We start from the raw sequence: 22,675 nt of genomic DNA, 5'->3' as shown, positions 1-22,675 counted from the left end.
AGGCTGGTAACCCCTCCTCCCTAATAACCAGCTGAAGGCTGGTAACCCCTCCTCCCTGATAACCAGCTGAAGGCTGGTAACCCCTCCTCCCTGATAACCAGCTCAAGGCTGGTAACCCCTACTCCCTGATAACCAGCTCAAGGCTGGTAACCCCTCCTCCCTGATAAAAAGCTCAAGGCTGGTAACCCCTCCTCCCTGATAAAAAGCTCAAGGCTGGTAACCCCTCCTCCCTGATAAAAAGCTCAATGCTGATAACCCCTCCTCCATGACAACCAGGTGAAGGCTGATAACCCCTCCTCCCTGACAACCAGCTGAAGGCTGGTAACCCCTCCTCCCTGATAACCAGGTGAAGGCTGGGAACCCCTCCTCCCTGATAACCAGCTGAAGGCTGATAACCCCTCCTCCCTGATAACCAGCTGAAGGCTGATAACCCCTCCTCCCTGATAACCAGCTGAAGGCTGGTAACCCCTCCTCCCTGATAACCAGCTGAAGGCTGGTAACCCCTCCTCCATGACAACCAGCTGAAGGCTGATAACCCCTCCTCCCTGATAACCAGCTGAAGGCTGATAACCCCTCCTCCCTGATAACCAAATGAAGGCTGATAACCCCTCCTCCCTGATAACCAGCTGAAGGCTGGTAACCCCTCCTCCCTGATAACCAGCTGAAGGCTGATAACCCCTCCTCCCTGACAACCAGCTGAAGGCTGATAACCCCTCCCTCTGATAACCAGCTGAAAGCTGATGACCCCTCCTCCCTGATAACCAGCTGAAAGCTGATGACCCCTCCCTCTGATAACCAGCTGAAGGCTGATGACCCCTCCCTCTGATAACCAGCTGAAAGCTGATGACCCCTCCTCCCTGATAACCAGCTGAAAGCTGATAACCCCTTCCTCTGATAACCAGCTGAAAGCTGATAACCCCTCCCTCTGATAACCAGCTGAAAGCTGATGACCCCTCCTCCCTGATAACCAGCTGAAAGCTGATAACCCCTCCTCCCTGATAACCAGCTGAAGGCTGGTAACCCCTCCTCCCTGATAACCAGCTGAAGGCTGGTAACCCCTCCTCCCTGATAACCAGCTGAAGGCTGGTAACCCCTCCTCCCTGATAACCAGCTGAAGGCTGGTAACCCCTCCTCCCTGATAACCAGGTGAAGGCTGGTAACCCCTCCTCCCTGATAACCAGCTGAAGGCTGGTAACCCCTCCTCCCTGATAACCAGCTGAAGGCTGGTAACCCCTCCTCCCTGATAACCAGCTCAAGGCTGGTAACCCCTCCTCCCTGATAACCAGCTCAAGGCTGGTAACCCCTCCTCCCTGATAAAAAGCTCAAGGCTGGTAACCCCTCCTCCCTGATAAAAAGCTCAAGGCTGGTAACCCCTCCTCCCTGATAACCAGCTCAAGGCTGGTAACCCCTCCTCCCTGATAAAAAGCTCAAGGCTGGTAACCCCTCCTCCCTGATAAAAAGCTCAATGCTGATAACCCCTCCTCTATGACAACCAGGTGAAGGCTGATAACCCCTCCTCCCTGACAACCAGCTGAAGGCTGGTAACCCCTCCTCCCTGATAACCAGGTGAAGGCTGGTAACCCCTCCTCCCTGATAACCAGCTGAAGGCTGGTAACCCCTCCTCCCTGATAACCAGCTGAAGGCTGGAAACCCCTCCTCCCTGATAACCAGCTCAAGGCTGGAAACCCCTCCTCCCTGATAACCAGCTCAAGGCTGGTAACCCCTCCTCCCTGATAACCAGCTGAAGGCTGGTAACCCCTCCTCCCTGATAACCAGCTGAAAGCTGATAACCCCCCCCTCTGATAACCAGCTGAAAGCTGATAACCCCTCCCTCTGATAACCACCTGAAAGCTGATAACCCCTCCCTCTGATAACCAGCTGAAAGCTGGTAACCCCCCCTCTGATAACCAGCTGAAAGCTGATAACCCCTCCCTCTGATAACCAGCTGAAGGCTGAGGATAGTAAAGGGGAAACTGTTTGACATCAACAAAACCAGGGTTGTAAAATTCTAGTAACTTTCCCCAAAATCCCAGGTTTTCCAGAACTCCTGATTGGTTGATAATGGGTTTGCCATTTGACATCAACTCAACGTACATATCACAGGAGACTGCTGCTCATAATGATGACCGGAACGGAGCAAATGGAACGGCATCAAACACTTGGAAACCATGGAAACCACGCGTTAGATGGTATTTGGTACCATTCCAAAGATTCCGCTCCAGTCATTACCACGAGCCCATCCTCCCCAATCGAGGTGCCACCAACCTCCTGTGGGTGCATACACAGTTTTTATAACCTCATAGAACCAACCTGATCTCAGGGCCTCCTTGAGATGAAACAGAATGGTGAGCTATCACATGATCAGGCTCGTTCACGAAAATACAGTTTGGATTATGTCAAAGTGCAAAATTCTGGAAACTTTCCCCCCCCAAAATGCTGAAGTTTTCCAGAAATCCCAGCTGGAAGATTCTGGGAATCAGGATGGTATAAGTAGGAAATCCAACCTGGATTTCTGGAAAACTTGGTGACAGCGATTGTTACAGAGGCTGGCAAGTCAACTACACACACTACACTGTAAAGTTACTGTATAATAATAATAGTAGATTACTGTTGTGTGTTGTATTATCCTCATTCTGTACCACCATGTACTAAAGCACTGCTGATATCTGAATACCTGTATATGTTATACAGCCATTACTATTAGTATATACTTATAATAAAACAATTAGGGATAAATAATAGAGCTGGGTTTGACCTTCACATGGCAATAACACTCCAATCAGAGCACGGATTAAACTTCTTCAAACCGTCCAACTACAGATTCTCTGTTGCCTGAAGGAGGGGGGTGAGAGTGACTGAATAAAGGAGGGGGAGTGAGAGTGACTGAATAAAGGAGGGGGGTGAGAGTGACTGAATAAAGGAGGGGGAGTGACTGAATAAAGGAGGGGGGGTGAGAGTGACTGAATAAAGGAGGGGGTGAGAGTGACTGAATAAAGGAGGGGGGAGAGTGACTGAATAAAGGAGGGGGTGAGAGTGACTGAATAAAGGAGGGGGTGAGAGTGACTGAATAAAGGAGGGGGAGAGAGTGACTAAAAAAGGAGGGGGTGAGAGTGACTGAATAAAGGAGGGGTGAGAGTGACTGAATAAAGGAGGGGGGGGTGAGAGTGACTGAATAAAGGAGGGGGGGTGAGAGTGACTAAAAAAAGGAGGGGGTGAGAGTGACTGAATAAAGGAGGGGGTGAGAGTGACTGAATAAAGGAGGAGGGGGTGAGAGTGACTTAATAAAGGAGGGGGGGTGAGAGTGACTGAATAAAGGAGGGGGGGTGAGAGTGACTGAATAAAGGAGGGGGGTGAGAGTGACTGAATAAAGGAGGGGGGTGAGAGTGACTGAATAAAGGAGGGTGGGGTGAGAGTGAATGAATAAATGACCAGCTGATGGTACACTTCCATAGTGCTGTTACCGAAGCCTACTTTGAAGGCCCAGAATAAGGAGGAGTGTGTCCACTGGGATCCTATTTCAATTAGTCTTGTGTATGATTCCGTATGTAACTCTCTAGTGGGATGCCGCCCAAACAACATATCTATGATATTCCTATGTGAATCAATGTCATACTTTATCCCATGAAAGGGGTAGAAAATAGAGAGGATTTATGGAGATATAATGGGGTTTCTAGGACAAATCACTTGCTCATCAGCTCAGGTATCTGTCATAAACTAGACCAGACTGTCATGTTTTTAAAAAGATAGTGCTATCCGGTGATCTTTGGGACTTCCATAACCTAAATCCTAACCCTTACCCTAAAACTTAACCAGAGCCATTACCCTAACATTAACCATTTTAAATGTCAATTCAAAGGGGTAAAGTCGAGTTGGAATGATCCAGAACCTCAAGTACCTTTAAAAAAAAAAAAAGAACGAAAGTAGACTGAGATCCTAGATATGTTCCAGAGATACAAACTCTGCGCAGACCTGCTCTAGGTTATAGCAGACTGTTAGCTACGTCTTTATCGTGTGGATTGGTGATTGGACGTTAAACACGCAAACGTTAAACACCGAGGCGTTGTAAAGATCTGATAATCTGCGCAGCCTGTGTGTCCCTGAACCGCACCCACTCGAATCAGCCTCCGTCCCCTGCGATGCGATGGTACAGTCCCATAGTGACGGCATCGCTGAGGCCGACTGAGACTTGTTTTGCTACATTGTTGACGTTCTTGGTCAACATTTTTACATTGTTTTGAGTTTTAGGAATACAGCATTAGCAATCTTTTTTTGTTGTTGTCACTGTCTGATTCCTCACCAACCCTCTACGATTTTACCGCGCATCGAGCAAACTCTCCTGGAATCAGCCACCATGAAGTGGATGTTCAAAGAGGATCATTCCCTGGGTAAAGGGGGTTACTTGTTTCATAACAGGCAGATAACACAATTGTCAAAATAGGAACAAATATGTATCTCCTCTGTATTCTTCTTTTTTTAAATGGCATTTGCTGATTATGATTGGCTACTTTTCTGCACTAACATCGGCTGACTGTAGTGGCCTCGCCGCTCAGATGTTGTTGAGTCCTTTGGCTACAAAATAACACTACGAAGTTAATCTAAATTGTATGTCGACGTCACTTAAGACATTAGTCACATATTGCTAATGGATTGGTTGTTTTACTGGTTAAATGTGCTATGCGTTTTCAATTTGAATCACCTCGATTCCGGACATGTCGTTCCTATTGACATGACAACTGATATGATATTGAAAGTAAATATATCATGTCAATTAGAACTAGGCCTATTCTGTTCTAACAAACAGTTGTCAAAATGTTGTCTCAATCCTTTGCTCCTGACGCATGGCATATCCCCTGAACATTGGGGTATTATTGTGATAACATTACAACGATATATGGCTGAAATATTCTTACGTAACATGGCAAAATTATTTATATATTTTAACAAAAGTCTATTCCAGAGTTCTCTTTTCCCTTTTGTTACATAATTTGGATATAGGCCACACCTGTATGGCTTATGTGTTAGATTGACACATAGAGAAGTAGCCTAGGGGAAATATTGACATATTTAGCCCAGTGAATTGGCAGCTTTTGCTAGTGATTACCCAGAGTGCATCTGGTGTCCAACAGCTGCTGCTGATGCCTGTGGATCTCGGTCAGGCAACGTCATGTGACCTCTTGTCAAATGTTGATCCTCCTGTCACAGCCACCCAAGAGATTGAGTTCCAAATGGAACCCTATTCCCTATATAGTGCACTACTTTTGACCAGAGCCTTGGTTAAAAGTAGTGCACTACGCAGGGAATGGGGGAGGGGGGGGGGATTTTGGGACACAACCCTGCTCTTTGGTGAACTGAGTAGGTCAGGGGGGCAACCCACCGGCCTATTCTACTAATCTGAGTGGCTCTTAAGGTTCTTGATTAGCTGAATCAGCTGGTTTAGAGTAAAGGCTGGAGCATAACGCCTACCCTCCCGGTAGCTAGGAGGGGTTGAAACATGTTGTATTACAGTGTAACACCCTTCACAACATCTCTCAATCCATCTCTTCTTCTCAACAGAACATCGGTGTATAGAGTCGGCCAAAATACGCAGCAAGTACCCAGATAGGGTTCCGGTGAGTGAGACGGGTTTTCACTGGGTGTTGGATGTGTTGTTGTACCTTTTATTTTGACAGGGAGTCATGCTGAGACCAATGCCTCTTTTACAGATGAAAATAAACACATCAATATGAAATGCAAAACAGATATATAACGAAAACACTATAATAGAAACTAAGCACAAAGGCTCCTCAAATCAGTCTGAATTGCCCGAGAGGCACATTATTTCAGGTAAGGTACAGAAAATGATTTACCGACCTCTGTAGGGACCGAAGGAATGTCCATTTAGCCCTGAGCCCTGCTATGCTAACTCCTACGTCTAATGGTTATTAATGATATTAGGTACAGCGGGATTTTGTTGTTAAAATAACTTTATAGAAGTGTTTCACGCATCGTTATAACATATTTATTACAATGTAACAGTGATTTTTTTTAATGCCTGTCTCATCAGGCTGTAATGGTTGCACATCGGTCCCCAATTCAAATGTTTAAGAAACCAGTTGTAAAGGCCCTGGGTGTAGCTGGTGTAGAGAGTCAGGCGCAGGACAGCAGATATGAGTAACCAATGTACTTTACTCAAAAAAGACAAATATACAAAGTGACATCACGAGCCCACAAAGACGGACCGAATCACAATAAACAATCACTCACAAACAAAACATGGGGGAACAGAGGGTTAAATAATAAACAAGTCATTGGTTGAGTAAAGCCAGGTGTGATTTAAGACAAAGACAGAACAAATGGAAAATGAAAAGTGGATCGGCGGTGGCTCGAAGGCCGGCCGAACAAGGAGAGGGACCGACTTTTGAGGAAGTCGTGACACAAGTGGACCCCAAACCGATCCAAATGTAGCATAGCATCGGTCAGAAAACATTAGGAATCGCCGGTTCACATTAATTTAAAACTTTTTGCATCATATTATATTATTTCTATCTTCTGAAAATGCAGCTCATCATTCGTGTCAAATTGCATGTACAGAGCCTTCAGAAGGTATTCATACCCCTTGATTTATTCCACGTTTTCTTGTTACAGCTTGAATTCAAAATGGAAAGAATATATTTTTTTAAATCTCACCCATCTACACACCGTAATGACAAAGTGAAAACGTGTTTTTAAATGTAATTTAAAGGAAATAAAGACATGCAGTGCCTTCAGACCCCTGGACTGAGATCATTGCACACCTGGATTGTACAATATTTGCCCATTTATTATTTCAAAATTCTTCAAGCTCTGTCAAATTGGTTGTTGATCATCGCCAGACAACCATTTTTTTTGTTGCCATTTTCAGAATGATTTTGTCAAAACTGTACCTCAACTACGCACGTTCCCCCCCCTCACGTTCCCTCCCCTCCTGGTAAGCAACCCCCTCCCCCTCACGTTCCCTCTCCTCCTGGTAAGCAACCCCCCCCCTCACGTTCCCTCTCCTCCTGGTAAGCAACCCCCCCCCCTCACGTTCCCTCTCCTCCTGGTAACCCCCCCCCCCCAGTGTCTAGTGGAAAGCAACCCCCCAGTGTAGATTTGGCCTTGTGTTTTAGGTTATTATCCTGCTGAATGGTGAATTCATCTCCCAGTGTCTGGTGGAAAGCAACCCCCCCCCCCCCCCCAGTATCTAGTGGAAAGCAACCCCCCCCAGTATCTAGTGGAAAGCAACCCCCCCAGTATCTAGTGGAAAGCAACCCCCCCAGTGTCTAGTGGAAAGCAACCCCCCCAGTATCTAGTGGAAAGCAACCCCCCAGTATCTAGTGGAAAGCAACCCCCCAGTATCTAGTGGAAAGCAACCCCCCCCCCCCAGTATCTAGTGGAAAGCAACCCCCCCCCCAGTGTCTAGTGGAAAGCACCCCCCCAGTATCTAGTGGAAAGCAACCCCCCCAGTATCTAGTGGAAAGCAAACCCCCCCCCCAGTGTCTAGTGGAAAGCAACCCCCCCAGTATCTAGTGGAAAGCAACCCTCCCCCCAGTGTCTAGTGGAAAGCACCCCCCCAGTATCTAGTGGAAAGCAACCCCCCCCAGTATCTAGTGGAAAGCAACCCCCCCCCAGTGTCTAGTGGAAAGCAACCCCCCCCAGTGTCTAGTGGAAAGCAACCCCCCCAGTATCTAGTGGAAAGCAACCCCCCCCCCAGTGTCTAGTAAGCAGACTGAACCAGATTGTCCTCTAGGATTTTGCCTGTGCTTAGCTCCATCTGTTTCTTTTTATCCTGAATAACTCCCTAGTCCTTAAAGATGACAAGCAAACATGATGCAGCCACCACTATGCTTGTAACTATGGAGAGTGGTACTCAGTAGTGTGTTGTATTGGATTCGCTCCAAACATAACCATTTGTAATCAGGACAAATAGTAAGTGGCTTTGGCACAGGTTTTGCAGTATTAGTTTAGCACCTTGTTGCAAACAGGATGCATGTTTTGGAATATTTTTTATTCTGTACAAGACTTCCTTCTTTTCATTCTATCAATTAGGTTAGTATTGTGGAGTAACTACAATGTTGTTGATCCCATCCTCAGTTTTCTCCTATCACAGCCATTAAACTCCGTAGCTGTTTTAAAGTCCCTATTGGCCTCGTGTTGAAATCCCTGGGAAATGTATTTCCTCTCCAGCAACTGCGTTAGGAAGGACGCCTGTATCTCTGTAGTGACTGTATCTCTGTATCTCTGTAGTGACTGTATCTCTGTATCTCTGTAGTGTCTGTATCTCTGTAGTGACTGTATCTATGTAGTGACTGTATCTCTGTATCTCTGTAGTGACTGTATCTCTGTAGTGACTGTATCTCTGTAGTGACTGTATCTCTGTATCTCTGTAGTGACTGTATCTCTGTAGTGACTGTATCTATGTAGTGACTGTATCTCTGTATCTCTGTAGTGACTGTATCTCTGTAGTGACTGTATCTCTGTATCTCTGTAGTGACTGTATCTCTGTAGTGACTGTATCTCTGTAGTGACTGTATCTCTGTAGTGACTGTATCTCTGTATCTCTGGGTGTATTGATACACTGAGTTAGGAAGGATGCCTGTATCTCTGTATCTCTGTATCTCTGGGTGTATTGATACACCATCTAATGTGTTATTGATAATTACACCAGGCTCAACGGGATATTCAATAGTCTGATTTAAAAAAATATATGTTTTTACCCCCATCTACCAATAGGTGCCCTTCTTTGTTAGGTATTGGAAAACATCCCTGGTCTTTGTAGTTGGATCTGTGTTTCAAATCCACTGCTCTACTGAGGGACCGTACAGATACTTGTATGTGTGGGGTACAGCGATGAGGTAGTCATTCAAAAATCATGTTAAACACTATTATTGCACACAGAATGAGTCCATGCAACTGATTATGTGACTTGTTAAACCCATTGTTCCTCCTGAACCTTATTTAGGCGAGCCAGTAAAGGGGTTGAATACTTATCGACTCAAACCATTTCAGCTTTAATTATTTAAAAATACGTTTCGACAACATACGTTCTTGGAGTCCCTGTATCTAGATCCATATGGTTCCTCTATGGTGTTGGAGTCCCTGTATCTGGATCCATATGGTTCCTCTATGGTGTTGGAGTCCCTGTATCTAGATATATATGGTTCCTCTATGGTGTTGGAGTCCCTGTATCTAGATCCATATAGTTCCTCTATGGTGTTGGAGTCCCTGTATCTAAATCCATATGGTTCCTCTATGGTGTTGGAGTCCCTGTATCTAGATATATATGGTTCCTCTATGGTGTTGGAGTCCCTGTATCTAGATCCATATGGTTCCTCTATGGTGTTGGAGTCCCTGTATCTAGATCCATATGGTTCCTCTATGGTGTTGGAGTCCCTGTATCTAGATCCATATGGTTCCTCTATGGTGTTGGAGTCCCTGTATCTAGATGTGTATGGTTCCTCTATGGTGTTGGAGTCCCTGTATCTAGATCCATATGGTTCCTCTATGGTGTTGGAGTCCCTGTATCTAGATGTGTATGGTTCCTCTATGGTGTTGGAGTCCCTGTATCTAGATCCATATAGTTCCTCTATGGTGTTGGAGTCCCTGTATCTAGATCCATATGGTTCCTCTATGGTGTTGGAGTCCCTGTATCTAGATCCATATGGTTCCTCTATGGTGTTGGAGTCCCTGTATCTAGATATATATGGTTCCTCTATGGTGTTGGAGTCCCTGTATCTAGATCCATATAGTTCCTCTATGGTGTTGGAGTCCCTGTATCTAAATCCATATGGTTCCTCTATGGTGTTGGAGTCCCTGTATCTAGATATATATGGTTCCTCTATGGTGTTGGAGTCCCTGTATCTAGATATATATGGTTCCTCTATGGTGTTGGAGTCCCTGTATCTAGATCCATATGGTTCGTCTATGGTGTTGGAGTCCCTGTATCTAGATCCATATGGTTCCTCTATGGTGTTGGAGTCCCTGTATCTAGATCCATATGGTTCCTCTATGGTGTTGGAGTCCCTGTATCTAGATCCATATGGTTCCTCTATGGTGTTGGAGTCCCTGTATCTAGATCCATATGGTTCCTCTATGGTGTTGGAGTCCCTGTATCTAGATCCATATGGTTCCTCTATGGTGTTGGAGTCCCTGTATCTAGATCCATATGGTTCCTCTATGGTGTTGGAGTCCCTGTATCTAGATCCATATGGTTCCTCTATGGTGTTGGAGTCCCTGTATCTAGATCCATATGGTTCCTCTATGGTGTTGGAGTCCCTGTATCTAGATCCATATGGTTCCTCTATGGTGTTGGAGTCCCTGTATCTAGATCCATATGGTTCCTCTATGGTGTTGGAGTCCCTGTATCTAGATCCATATGGTTCCTCTATGGTGTTGGAGTCCCTGTATCTAGATATATATGGTTCCTCTATGGTGTTGGAGTCCCTGTATCTAGATCCATATAGTTCCTCTATGGTGTTGGAGTCCCTGTATCTAGATATATATGGTTCCTCTATGGTGTTGGAGTCCCTGTATCTAGATGTGTATCGAATCGTCTTGAAAGGGAAAGATGCACATCCCTACGCTGTCATATCTTTCAATTCAGTCAATCTTTATTGTTCCAGGAGGGCAATTTACGTGAACACTTACAAACATCCAATATGACATGACTCTGTGTTGTCTGTTTTGTAGGTGATCGTGGAGAAGGTGTCTGGGTCTCAGATTGTGGACATCGACAAGAGGAAGTATTTGGTCCCCTCTGACATCACGGTGGCCCAGTTCATGTGGATCATCAGGAAACGCATCCAGCTGCCCTCGGAGAAGGCCATCTTCCTCTTCGTCGATAAGACCGTGCCTCAGTCCAGGTCGGGAACTCTAAGCACTCAGAAATGGCACCTTAGAAAACGATATTTCCCCAAGTTAAATAGATAAAACACTGCTTTTAGCCACTGATGTTGTCAGACACTGACCATACAGCACAAATATACTGGAGGCTAGGTTTTACCAGGTTAACCAGGGACAGGAGGTATAGATATAGACACACTGGTGGGTTAACCAGGTTAACTAGGGACAGGAGGTATAGATATAGACACACTGGTGGGTTAACCAGGTTAACTAGGGACAGGAGGTATAGATATAGACACACTGGTGGGTTAACCAGGTTAACCAGGGACATGAGGTATAGATATAGACACACTGGTGGGTTAACCAGGTTAACCAGGGACATGAGGTATAGATATAGACACACTGGTGGGTTTACCAGGTTAACCAGGGACAGGAGGTATAGATATAGACACGCTGGTGGGTTTACCAGGTTAACCAGGGACATGAGTTATAGATATAGACACACTGGTGGGTTAACCTGGTTAACCAGGGACAGGAGTTATAGATATAGACACGCTGGTGGGTTAACCAGGTTAACTAGGGACATGAGGTATAGATATAGACACACTGGTGGGTTAACCAGGTTAACCAGGGACATGAGGTATAGATATAGACACACTGGTGGGTTTACCAGGTTAACCAGGGACAGGAGGTATAGATATAGACACGCTGGTGGTTTTACCAGGTTAACCAGGGACAGGAGGTATAGATATAGACACGCTGGTGGGTTTACCAGGTTAACTAGGGACAGGAGGTATAGATATAGACACACTGGTGGGTTTACCAGGTTAACCAGGGACAGGAGGTATAGATATAGACACGCTGGTGGGTTTACCAGGTTAACCAGGGACAGGAGGTATAGATATAGACACACTGGTGGGTTAACCAGGTTAACTAGGGACATGAGTTATAGATATAGACACGCTGGTGGGTTTACCAGGTTAACTAGGGACAGGAGGTATAGATATAGACACGCTGGTGGGTTTACCAGGTTAACTAGGGACATGAGTTATAGATATAGACACGCTGGTGGGTTTACCAGGTTAACTAGGGACAGGAGGTATAGATATAGACACGCTGGTGGGTTTACCAGGTTAACTAGGGACAGGAGGTATAGATATAGACACGCTGGTGGGTTAACCAGGTTAACTAGGGACATGAGGTATAGATATAGACACACTGGTGGGTTAACCAGGGACATGAGTTATAGATATAGACACACTGGTGGGTTAACCAGGGACAGGAGGTATAGATATAGACACACTGGTGGGTTAACCAGGTTAACCAGGGACATGAGGTATAGATATAGACACGCTGGTGGGTTAACCAGGGACATGAGGTATAGATATAGACACACTGGTGGGTTAACCAGGTTAACCAGGGACAGGAGGTATAGATATAGACACACTGGTGGGTTAACCAAGTTAACTAGGGACAGGAGGTATAGATATAGACAAGCTGGTGGTTTTACCAGGTTAACCAGGGACAGGAGGTGTAGATATAGACACACTGGTGGGTTAACCAGGGACAGGAGGTATAGATATAGACACGCTGGTGGGTTAACCAGGTTAACTAGGGACATGAGTTATAGATATAGACACACTGGTGGGTTAACCAGGGACATGAGGTATAGATATAGACACACTGGTGGGTTAACCAGGTTAACTAGGGACAGGAGGTATAGATATAGACACACTGGTGGGTTAACCAGGGACATGAGGTATAGATATAGACACACTGGTGGGTTAACCAGGTTAACTAGGGACATGAGTTATAGATATAGACACACTGGTGGGTTAACCAGGTTAACTAGGGACATGAGTTATAGATATAGACACACTGGTGGGTTAACCAGGGACATGAGGTATAGATATAGACACACTGGTGGGTTAACCAGGTTAACTAGGGACAGGAGGTATAGATATAGACACACTGGTGGGTTAACCAGGGACATGAGGTATAGATATAGACACACTGGTGGGTTAACCAGGTTAACTAGGGACATGAGTTATAGATATAGACACACTGGTGGGTTAACCAGGTTAACCAGGGACAGGAGGTATAGATATAGACACGCTGGTGGGTTTACCAGGGACATGAGGTATAGATATAGACACGCTGGTGGGTTAACCAGGTTAACCAGGGACAGGAGGTATAGATATAGACACACTGGTGGGTTAACCAGGTTAACCAGGGACATGAGGTATAGATATAGACACACTGGTGGGTTAACCAGGTTAACCAGGGACATGAGGTATAGATATAGACACACTGGTGGGTTAACCAGGTTAACCAGGGACAGGAGGTATAGATATAGACACGCTGGTGGGTTAACCAGGGACATAAGTTATAGATATAGACACACTGGTGGGTTAACCAGGTTAACTAGGGACAGGAGGTATAGATATAGACACACTGGTGGGTTAACCAGGTTAACTAGGGACATGAGGTATAGATATAGACACGCTGGTGGGTTAACCAGGTTAACTAGGGACATGAGGTATAGATATAGACACGTTGGTGGGTTAACCAGGTTAACTAGGGACAGGAGGTATAGATATAGACACGCTGGTGGGTTTACCAGGTTAACTAGGGACATGAGGTATAGATATAGACACACTGGTGGGTTAACCAGGTTAACCAGGGACATGAGGTATAGATATAGACACGCTGGTGGGTTAACCAGGGACATGAGGTATAGATATAGACACGCTGGTGGGTTAACCAGGTTAACCAGGGACAGGAGGTATAGATATAGACACGCTGGTGGGTTAACCAGGTTAACTAGGGACATGTGTTATAGATATAGACACACTGGTGGGTTAACCAGGGACATGAGGTATAGATATAGACACGCTGGTGGGTTAACCAGGTTAACCAGGGACAGGAGGTATAGATATAGACACGCTGGTGGGTTAACTAGGGACATGAGGTATAGATATAGACACGCTGGTGGGTTAACCAGGTTAACTAGGGACATGAGATATAGATATAGACACGCTGGTGGGTTAACCAGGTTAACTAGGGACATGAGTTATAGATATAGACACGCTGGTTGGTTAACCAGGTTAACTAGGGACATGAGGTATAGATATAGACACACTGGTGGGTTAACTAGGGACATGAGGTATAGATATAGTCACACTGATGGGTTAACCAGGTTAACTAGGGACAGGAGGTTTAGATATAGACACGCTGGTGGGTTAACCAGGTTAACTAGGGACAGGAGGTATAGATATAGACACACTGGTGGGTTAACTAGGGACATGAGGTATAGATATAGACACGCTGGTGGGTTAACCTGGTTAACCAGGGACATGAGGTATAGATATAGACACACTGGTGGGTTAACCAGGGACATGAGGTATAGATATAGACAAGCTGCTCTAAAGGGCCCGCTCCTCGTGGGTTCATAGTTTGACCTGGTCCTGGTCTGAACCCACGGATACTAGTGGCTGCTGGGTTGGGTCCTGGTCTGAACCCACAGATACTAGTGGCTGCTGGGTTGGGTCCTGGTCTGAACCCACGGATACTAGTGGCTGCTGGGTTGGGTCCTGGTCTGAACCCACGGATACTAGTGGCTGCTGGGTTGGGTCCTGGTCTGAACCCACGGATACTAGTGGCTGCTGGGTTGGGTCCTGGTCTGAACCCACGGATACTAGTGGCTGCTGGGTTGGGTCCTGGTCTGAACCCACGGATACTAGTGGCTGCTGGGTTGGGTCCTGGTCTGAACCCATGGATACTAGTGGCTGCTGGGTTGGGTCCTGGTCTGAACCCACGGATACTAGTGGCTGCTGGGTTGGGTCCTGGTCTGAACCCATGGATACTAGTGGCTGCTGGGTTGGGTCCTGGTCTGAACCCACGGATACTAGTGGCTGCTGGGTTGGGTCCTGGTCTGAACCCACGGATACTAGTGGCTGCTGGGTTGGGTCCTGGTCTGAACCCACGGATACTAGTGGCTGCTGGGTTGGGTCCTGGTCTGAACCCACGGATACTAGTGGCTGCTGGGTTGGGTCCTGGTCTGAACCCACGGATACTAGTGGCTGCTGGGTTGGGTCCTGGTCTGAACCCATGGATACTAGTGGCTGCTGGGTTGTGTCCTGGTCTGAGCCCACGGATACTTGTGGCTGCTGGGTTGGATCCTGGTCTGAACCCACGGATACTAGTGGCTGCAGGGTTGGGTCCTGGTCTGAACCCACGGATACTAGTGGCTGCTGGGTTGGGTCCTGGTCTGAACCCACGGATACTAGTGGCTGCTGGGTTGGGTCCTGGTCTGAACCCACGGATACTAGTGGCTGCTGGGTTGGGTCCTGGTCTGAACCCACGGATACTAGTGGCTGCTGGGTTGGGTCCTGGTCTGAGCACTCGGATACTAGTGGCTGCTGGGTTGGGTCCTGGTCTGAGCCCACGGATACTAGTGGCTGCTGGGTTGGGTCCTGGTCTGAAACCATGGATACTAGTGGCTGCTGGGTTGGGTCCTGGTCTGAACCCACGGATACTAGTGGCTGCTGGGTTGGGTCCTGGTCTGAACCAAATCAAATCAAATCAAATTTATTTATATAGCCCTTCGTACATCAGCTGATATCTCAAAGTGCTGTACAGAAACCCAGCCTAAAACCCCAAACAGCAAGCAATGCAGGTGTAGAAGCACGGTGGTTAGGAAAAACTCCCTAGAAAGGCCAAAACCTAGGAAGAAACCTAGAGAGGAACCAGGCTATGTGGGGTGGCTAGTCCTCTTCTGGCTGTGCCGGGTAGAGATTATAACAGAACATGGCCAAGATGTTCAAATGTTCATAAATGACCAGCATGGTCGAATAATAATAAGTCAGAACAGTTGAAACTGGAGCAGCAGCACGGCCAGGTGGACTGGGGACAGCAAGGAGTCATCATGTCAGGTAGTCCTGGGGCATGGTCCTAGGGCTCAGGTCCTCCGAGAGAGAGAGAAAGAAAGAGAATTAGAGAGAGCATATGTGGGGTGGCCAGTCCTCTGCCGGCTATGCCGGGTGGAGATTATAACAGAACATGGCCAAGATGTTCAAACGTTCATAAATGACCAGCATGGTCGAATAATAATAAGGTAGAACAGTTGAAACTGGAGCAGCAGCACGCACCAGGTGGACTGGGGACAGCAAGGAGTCATCATGTCAGGTAGTCCTGGGGCATGGTCCTAGGGCTCAGGTCCTCCGAGAGAGAGAAGGAGAGAATTAGAGAATGCACACTTAGATTCACACAGGACACCGAATTGGACAGGAGAAATACTCCAGATATAACAAACTGACCCCAGCCCCCCGACACATAAACTACTGCAGCATAAATACTGGAGGCTGAGACAGGAGGGGTCAGGAGACACTGTGGCCCCACCCGAGGACACCCCCGAACAGGGCCAAACAGGAAGGATATAACCCCACCCACTTTGCCAAAGCACAGCCCCCACACCACTAGAGGGATATCTTCAACCACCAACTTACCATCCTGAGACAAAGCTGAGTATAGCCCGCAAAGATCTCCGCCATGGCACAACCCAAGGGGGTGCCAACCCAGACAGGATGACCACATCAGTGAATCAACCCACTCAGGTGACGCACCCCTTCCAGGGACGGCATGAGAGAGCCCCAGTAAGCCAGTGACTCAGCCCCTGTAATAGGGTTAGAGGCAGAGAATCCCAGTGGAAAGAGGGGAACCGGCCAGGCAGAGACAGCAAGGGTGGTTCGTTGCTCCAGAGCCTTTCCGTTCACCTTCCCACTCCTGGGCCAGACTACACTCAATCATATGACCCACTGAAGAGATGAGTCTTCAGTAAAGACTTAAAGGTTGAGACCGAGTTTGCGTCTCTGACATGGGTAGGCAGACCGTTCCATAAAAATGGAGCTCTATAGGAGAAAGCCCTGCCTCCAGCTGTTTGCTTAGAAATTCTAGGGACAATTAGGAGGCCTGCGTCTTGTGACCGTAGAGTCTGTGTAGGTATGTACGGCAGGACCAAATCAGAGAGATAGGTAGGAGCAAGCCCATGTAATGCTTTGTAGGTTAGCAGTAAAACCTTGAAATCAGCCCTTGCTTTGACAGGAAGCCAGTGTAGGGAGGCTAGCACTGGAGTAATATGATCAAATTTTTTGGTTATAGTCAGGATTCTAGCAGCCGTATTTAGCACTAACTGAAGTTTATTTAGTGCTTTATCCGGGTAGCCGGAAAGTAGAGCATTGCAGTAGTCTAACCTAGAAGTGACAAAAGCATGGATTAATTTTTATGCATAATTTTTGGACAGAAAGTTTCTGATTTTTGCAATGTTACGTAGATGGAAAAAAGCTGTCCTTGAAATCGTCTTGATATGTTCTTCAAAAGAGAGATCAGGGTCCAGAGTAACGCCGAGGTCCTTCACAGTTTTATTTGAGACGACTGTACAACCTTTAAGATTAATTGTCAGATTCAACAGAAGATCTCTTTGTTTCTTGGGACCTAGAACAAGCATCTCTGTTTTGTCCGAGTTTAAAAGTAGAAAGTTTGCAGCCATCCACTTCCTTATGTCTGAAACACATGCTTCTAGCATAGTACCCACGGATACTAGTGGCTGCTGGGTTGAGTCCTGGTCTGAACCCACGGATACTAGTGGCTGCTGGGTTGGGTCCTGGTCTGAACCCTCGTATACTAGTGGCTGCTGGGTTGGGTCCTGGTCTGAACCCACGGATACTAGTGGCTGCTGGGTTGGGTCCTGGTCTGAACCCACGGATACTAGTGGCTGCTGGGTTGGGTCCTGGTCTGAACCCACGGATACTAGTGGCTGCTGGGTTGGGTCCTGGTCTGAACCCACGGATACTAGTGGCTGCTGGGTTGGGTCCTGGTCTGAACCCTCGTATACTAGTGGCTGCTGGGTTGGGTCCTGGTCTGAACCCACGGATACTAGTGGCTGCTGGGTTGGGTCCTGGTCTGAACCCACGGATACTAGTGGCTGCTGGGTTGGGTCCTGGTCTGAACCCACGGATACTAGTGGCTGCTGGGTTGGGTCCTGGTCTGAGCCCATGGATACTAGTGGCTGCTGGGTTGGGTCCTGGTCTGAACCCACGGATACTAGTGGCTGCTGGGTTGGGTCCTGGTCTGAACCCTCGTATACTAGTGGCTGCTGGGTTGGGTCCTGGTCTGAACCCACGGATACTAGTGGCTGCTGGGTTGGGTCCTGGTCTGAACCCACGGATACTAGTGGCTGCTGGGTTGGGTCTTGGTCTGAACCCATGGATACTAGTGGCTGCTGGGTTGGGTCCTGGTCTGAGCCCATGGATACTAGTGGCTGCTGGGTTGGGTCCTGGTCTGAACCCACGGATACTAGTGGCTGCTGGGTTGGGTCCTGGTCTGAACCCACGGATACTAGTGGCTGCTGGGTTGGGTCCTGGTCTGAACCCACGGATACTAGTGGCTGCTGGGTTGGGTCCTGGTCTGAACCCACGGATACTAGTGGCTGCTGGGTTGGGTCCTGGTCTGAGCCCACAGATACTAGTGGCTGCTGGGTTGGGTCCTGGTCTGAACCCACGGATACTAGTGGCTGCTGGGTTAGAACTGGCTTGCTGCTCCCACAGGATATCCTTTAGTTTGAGTTATACACAAATCCAGAGCATTCAGAAAGTATTCAGACCCCTTGACCTTTTCCACAGTTTGTTACGTTTACAGCCTTATTCCAAAATTGAAAAAATTGTTTTTTCCTCTTCAAGCTACACACAATACCCCATAATGACATCACAATACCCCATAATGACATCACAATACTCCATAATGACATCACAATACCCCACAATGACATCACAATACCCCATAATGACATCACAATACTCCATAATGACATCACAATACCCCATAATGACATCACAATACTCCATAATGACATCACAATACCCCATAATGATATCACAATACCCCATAATGACATCACAATACCCCATAATGACATCACACTACCCCATAATGACATCACAATACCCCATAATGACATCACAATACCCCATAATGACATCACAATACCCCACAATGACAAAGCTAAAAGGTTTTGCTAGAAATTTTTGCAAATGTTTCTTTTTTTAAAGTATTTCCCTAAGTATTCAGACCCTTTACTCAGTACTTGTTGAAGCACCTTTGGCAGAGATTACAGCATTGAGTCTTCTTGGGTTTGACTCTACAAACTTGGCACACCCGTATTTGGGGAGTTTCTTCCATTCTTCTCTACAGATCCTCTTTAGTTCTGTCAGGTTGGATGGGGAGCATCGCTACACAGGTATTTTCAGGTCTCTCCAGAGGTGTTCGATCGGGTTCAAGACCAGGCTCTGGCTGGGCCACTCAAGGACATTCAGAGACCTGTCCCAAAGCTACTCCTGCTTTGTCTTGGTTGTGTGCTTAGTGTCATGGTCCTGTTGGAAGGTGAACCTTCAGCCCAGTCTGAGGTCTTGAGTGTTCTGGAGAAATTTTTCAAGGATCACTCTGTACTTTGCTCCGTTCATCTTTGCCTCAATCATGACTCGTCTCCTAGTCACTGGCATTGAAAAACATCCACACAGCATACCATAAAGGCCTGATTGGTGGAGTGCTGCAGAGATCATTGTCCTTCCACTCTGACATTCACTGTCAACTGTAGGACCTTATATAGACAGGTGTGTACCTTTCCAAATCATGTCCAATCAATTGAATTTACCACAGTTGGACTCCAATCAAGTTGTAGAAACATCTCAAGGATGATTAAGGTAAACAGGATGCACCTGAGCTCAGTTTGGAGTTTCATAGTAAAGGATCTGAATACTTATGTAAATACGTTTTCATACATTTCTTAAAACCTGTTTTTACTTGGTGGTATTGTGGGATTTACTTGGTGGTATTGTGATGTCGTTATGGGGTATTGTGATGTCATGGGGTATTGTGATGTCGTTATGGGGTATAGTGATGTCATTCTGGGGTATTGTGATGTCATTATGGGGTATTGTGTGTAGATTGATGAGTATTTTTATTTTTTTATTTAATCCATGTTAGAATAAGACTGTAACAAAATGTGTAAAAAGTGAAGGGGTCTGAAATCTTTGGTAATGCGTTGTAAATGAAGTGTTTGTTGTGACCTCCCGTTGCAGCATCACCATGGGACAGCTGTACGAGAAGGAGAAGGACGAGGACGGGTTTTTATACGTGGCGTACAGCGGAGAGAACACCTTCGGTGTCTAGACCCGCCGTCGTCGTGGTCATCATAAGCCTTACTTACGACAGAATACACCACCCACCACCCCTGGGAGAAGCCCTGGGAAATCCCAGAGAAAAGAAGTTAAATAAATAGATGAAGAGAGTGATCAGTTGAGTGAGAACCATCATGATGTGTGTCACCAGTCTGTCTAATCTATTCCTGCACATGTTTTGTATCGATGCTGTACACATTCATTTATTAATATGTTTATTATTATTATTATTATGATGATATGTATAGTGATACAAATTGGACTGTTTTGGTTTTGTCTGACGTTTTGTGCTTTACATTTTAGTTTAGGTGCTTTTGAGTTTGTTTGTTTTTTCATTCGTGAAATAATATTTTTTTGTTTTGTTTTTGAAGTTTCACTTTTAGTTTGGCTTTTATCCTTGAAGATTTATATTTCAAATAATTTTAACTATTTGAACGGTAAGGTAGCTGGATAACCTAACCAATAAAAAATGTGAATGATCCTTGTGTTTTTATTGACCTATACCAGGGCTCTTCCTCTTCGGTCCTGGAGAACAACTGTTCTGATCCAGCCCTAAAGTAACACACTGTTATTAAACAGGTTAAACAAGTTCAATAAAGGTTCAATAAAATAAATAACACACACTGTTATTACAGCATTATACCAGTTCATAAAGTAACAGACTGTTATTACAGCGTTATACCAGTTCATAAAGTAACACACTGTTATTACAGCATTATACCAGTTCATAAAGTAACACACAGACTGTTATTACAGCATTATACCAGTTCATAAAGTAACAGACTGTTATTACAGCATTATACCAGTTCATAAAGTAGCAGACTGTTATTACAGCATTATACCAGTTCATAAAGTAACAGACTGTTATTACAGCATTATACCAGTTCATAAAGTAACACTGTTATTACAGCATTATACCAGTTCATAAAGTAACAGACTGTTATTACAGCATTATACCAGTTCATAAAGTAACAGACTGTTATTACAGCATTATACCAGTTCATAAAGTAACACACAGACTGTTATTACAGCATTATACCAGTTCATAAAGTAACAGACTGTTATTACAGCATCATACCAGTTCATAAAGTAACAGACTGTTATTACAGCGTTATACCAGTTCATAAAGTAACAGACTGTTATTACAGCATCATACCAGTTCATAAAGTAACAGACTGTTACTACAGCATTATACCAGTTCATAAAGTAACACTGTTATTACAGCGTTATACCAGTTCATAAAGTAACAGACTGTTATTACAGCATTATACCAGTTCATAAAGTAACACACTGTTATTACAGCGTTATACCAGTTCATAAAGTAACACACAGACTGTTATTACAGCATTATACCAGTTCATAAAGTAACACTGTTATTACAGCATTATACCAGTTCATAAAGTAACACACTGTTACTACAGCATTATACCAGTTCATAAAGTAACAGACTGTTATTACAGCATTATACCAGTTCATAAAGTAACACACTGTTATTACAGCATTATACCAGTTCATAAAGTAACAGACTGTTATTACAGCATTATACCAGTTCATAAAGTAACAGACTGTTATTACAGCATTATACCAGTTCATAAAGTAACAGACTGTTATTACAGCATTATACCAGTTCATAAAGTAACAGACTGTTATTACAGCATTATACCAGTTCATAAAGTAACAGACTGTTATTACAGCATTATACCAGTTCATAAAGTAACAGACTGTTATTACAGCATTATACCAGTTCATAAAGTAACACACAGACTGTTATTACAGCATTATACCAGTTCATAAAGTAACAGACTGTTATAACAGCATTATACCAGTTCATAAAGTAACAGACTGTTATTACAGCATTATACCAGTTCATAAAGTAACAGACTGTTATTACAGCATTATACCAGTTCATAAAGTAACAGACTGTTATTACAGCATTATACCAGTTCATAAAGTAACACTGTTATTACAGCATTATACCAGTTCATAAAGTAACACACTGTTATTACAGCGTTATACAAGTTCATAAAGTAACACACAGACTGTTATTACAGCATTATACCAGTTCATAAAGTAACAGACTGTTATTACAGCATTATACCAGTTCATAAAGTAACAGACTGTTATTACAGCATTATACCAGTTCATAAAGTAACAGACTGTTATTACAGCATTATACCAGTTCATAAAGTAACACTGTTATTACAGCATTATACCAGTTCATAAAGTAACAGACTGTTATAACAGCATTATACCAGTTCATAAAGTAACAGACTGTTATTACAGCGTTATACCAGTTCATAAAGTAACAGACTGTTATTACAGCATTATACCAGTTCATAAAGTAACACTGTTATTACAGCATTATACCAGTTCATAAAGTAACACTGTTATTACAGCATTATACCAGTTCATAAAGTAACACTGTTATTACAGCATTATACCAGTTCATAAAGTAACACTGTTATTACAGCGTTATACCAGTTCATAAAGTAACAGACTGTTATTACAGCATTATACCAGTTCATAAAGTAACACACTGTTATTACAGCGTTATACCAGTTCATAAATTAACAGACTGTTATTACAGCATTATACCAGTTCAT

At 45.0% G+C, this 22,675-nt stretch overlaps 1 protein-coding gene across 1 annotated transcript; it reads left to right on the top strand.

Moving 5' to 3' along the window:
- Positions 1-4,121: 4,121 nt before the first annotated feature.
- LOC135528859 (gamma-aminobutyric acid receptor-associated protein-like 2) lies at positions 4,122-20,551 on the top strand. Its single transcript, XM_064957899.1, has 4 exons — positions 4,122-4,385; positions 5,554-5,609; positions 10,687-10,859; positions 19,974-20,551. The coding sequence occupies exons 1-4, from the start codon at positions 4,352-4,354 to the stop codon at positions 20,062-20,064; spliced, it is 354 nt and encodes a 117-aa protein (XP_064813971.1). The 5' UTR covers positions 4,122-4,351; the 3' UTR covers positions 20,065-20,551.
- The last annotated feature ends 2,124 nt before the right edge of the window (positions 20,552-22,675 follow it).

The sequence above is a fragment of the Oncorhynchus masou genome, unplaced genomic scaffold (assembly GCF_036934945.1).
Source record: "Oncorhynchus masou masou isolate Uvic2021 unplaced genomic scaffold, UVic_Omas_1.1 unplaced_scaffold_1051, whole genome shotgun sequence".
Classification (NCBI taxonomy): domain Eukaryota; kingdom Metazoa; phylum Chordata; class Actinopteri; order Salmoniformes; family Salmonidae; genus Oncorhynchus; species Oncorhynchus masou.
The sequence above is the reverse complement of the archived record's forward strand: the minus strand, read 5'-3'. Positions and strand labels throughout refer to the sequence as shown.

Coding starts and splice junctions, on each gene's coding strand:
- LOC135528859 (XM_064957899.1), top strand. CDS start 4,352: ATGAAGTGGATGTTCAAAGAGGATCATTCCCTGG. Junction 4,386..5,553: donor CAAAGAGGATCATTCCCTGG/GTAAAGGGGGTT, acceptor TCTTCTCAACAG/AACATCGGTGTATAGAGTCG. Junction 10,860..19,973: donor AAGACCGTGCCTCAGTCCAG/GTCGGGAACTCT, acceptor CTCCCGTTGCAG/CATCACCATGGGACAGCTGT.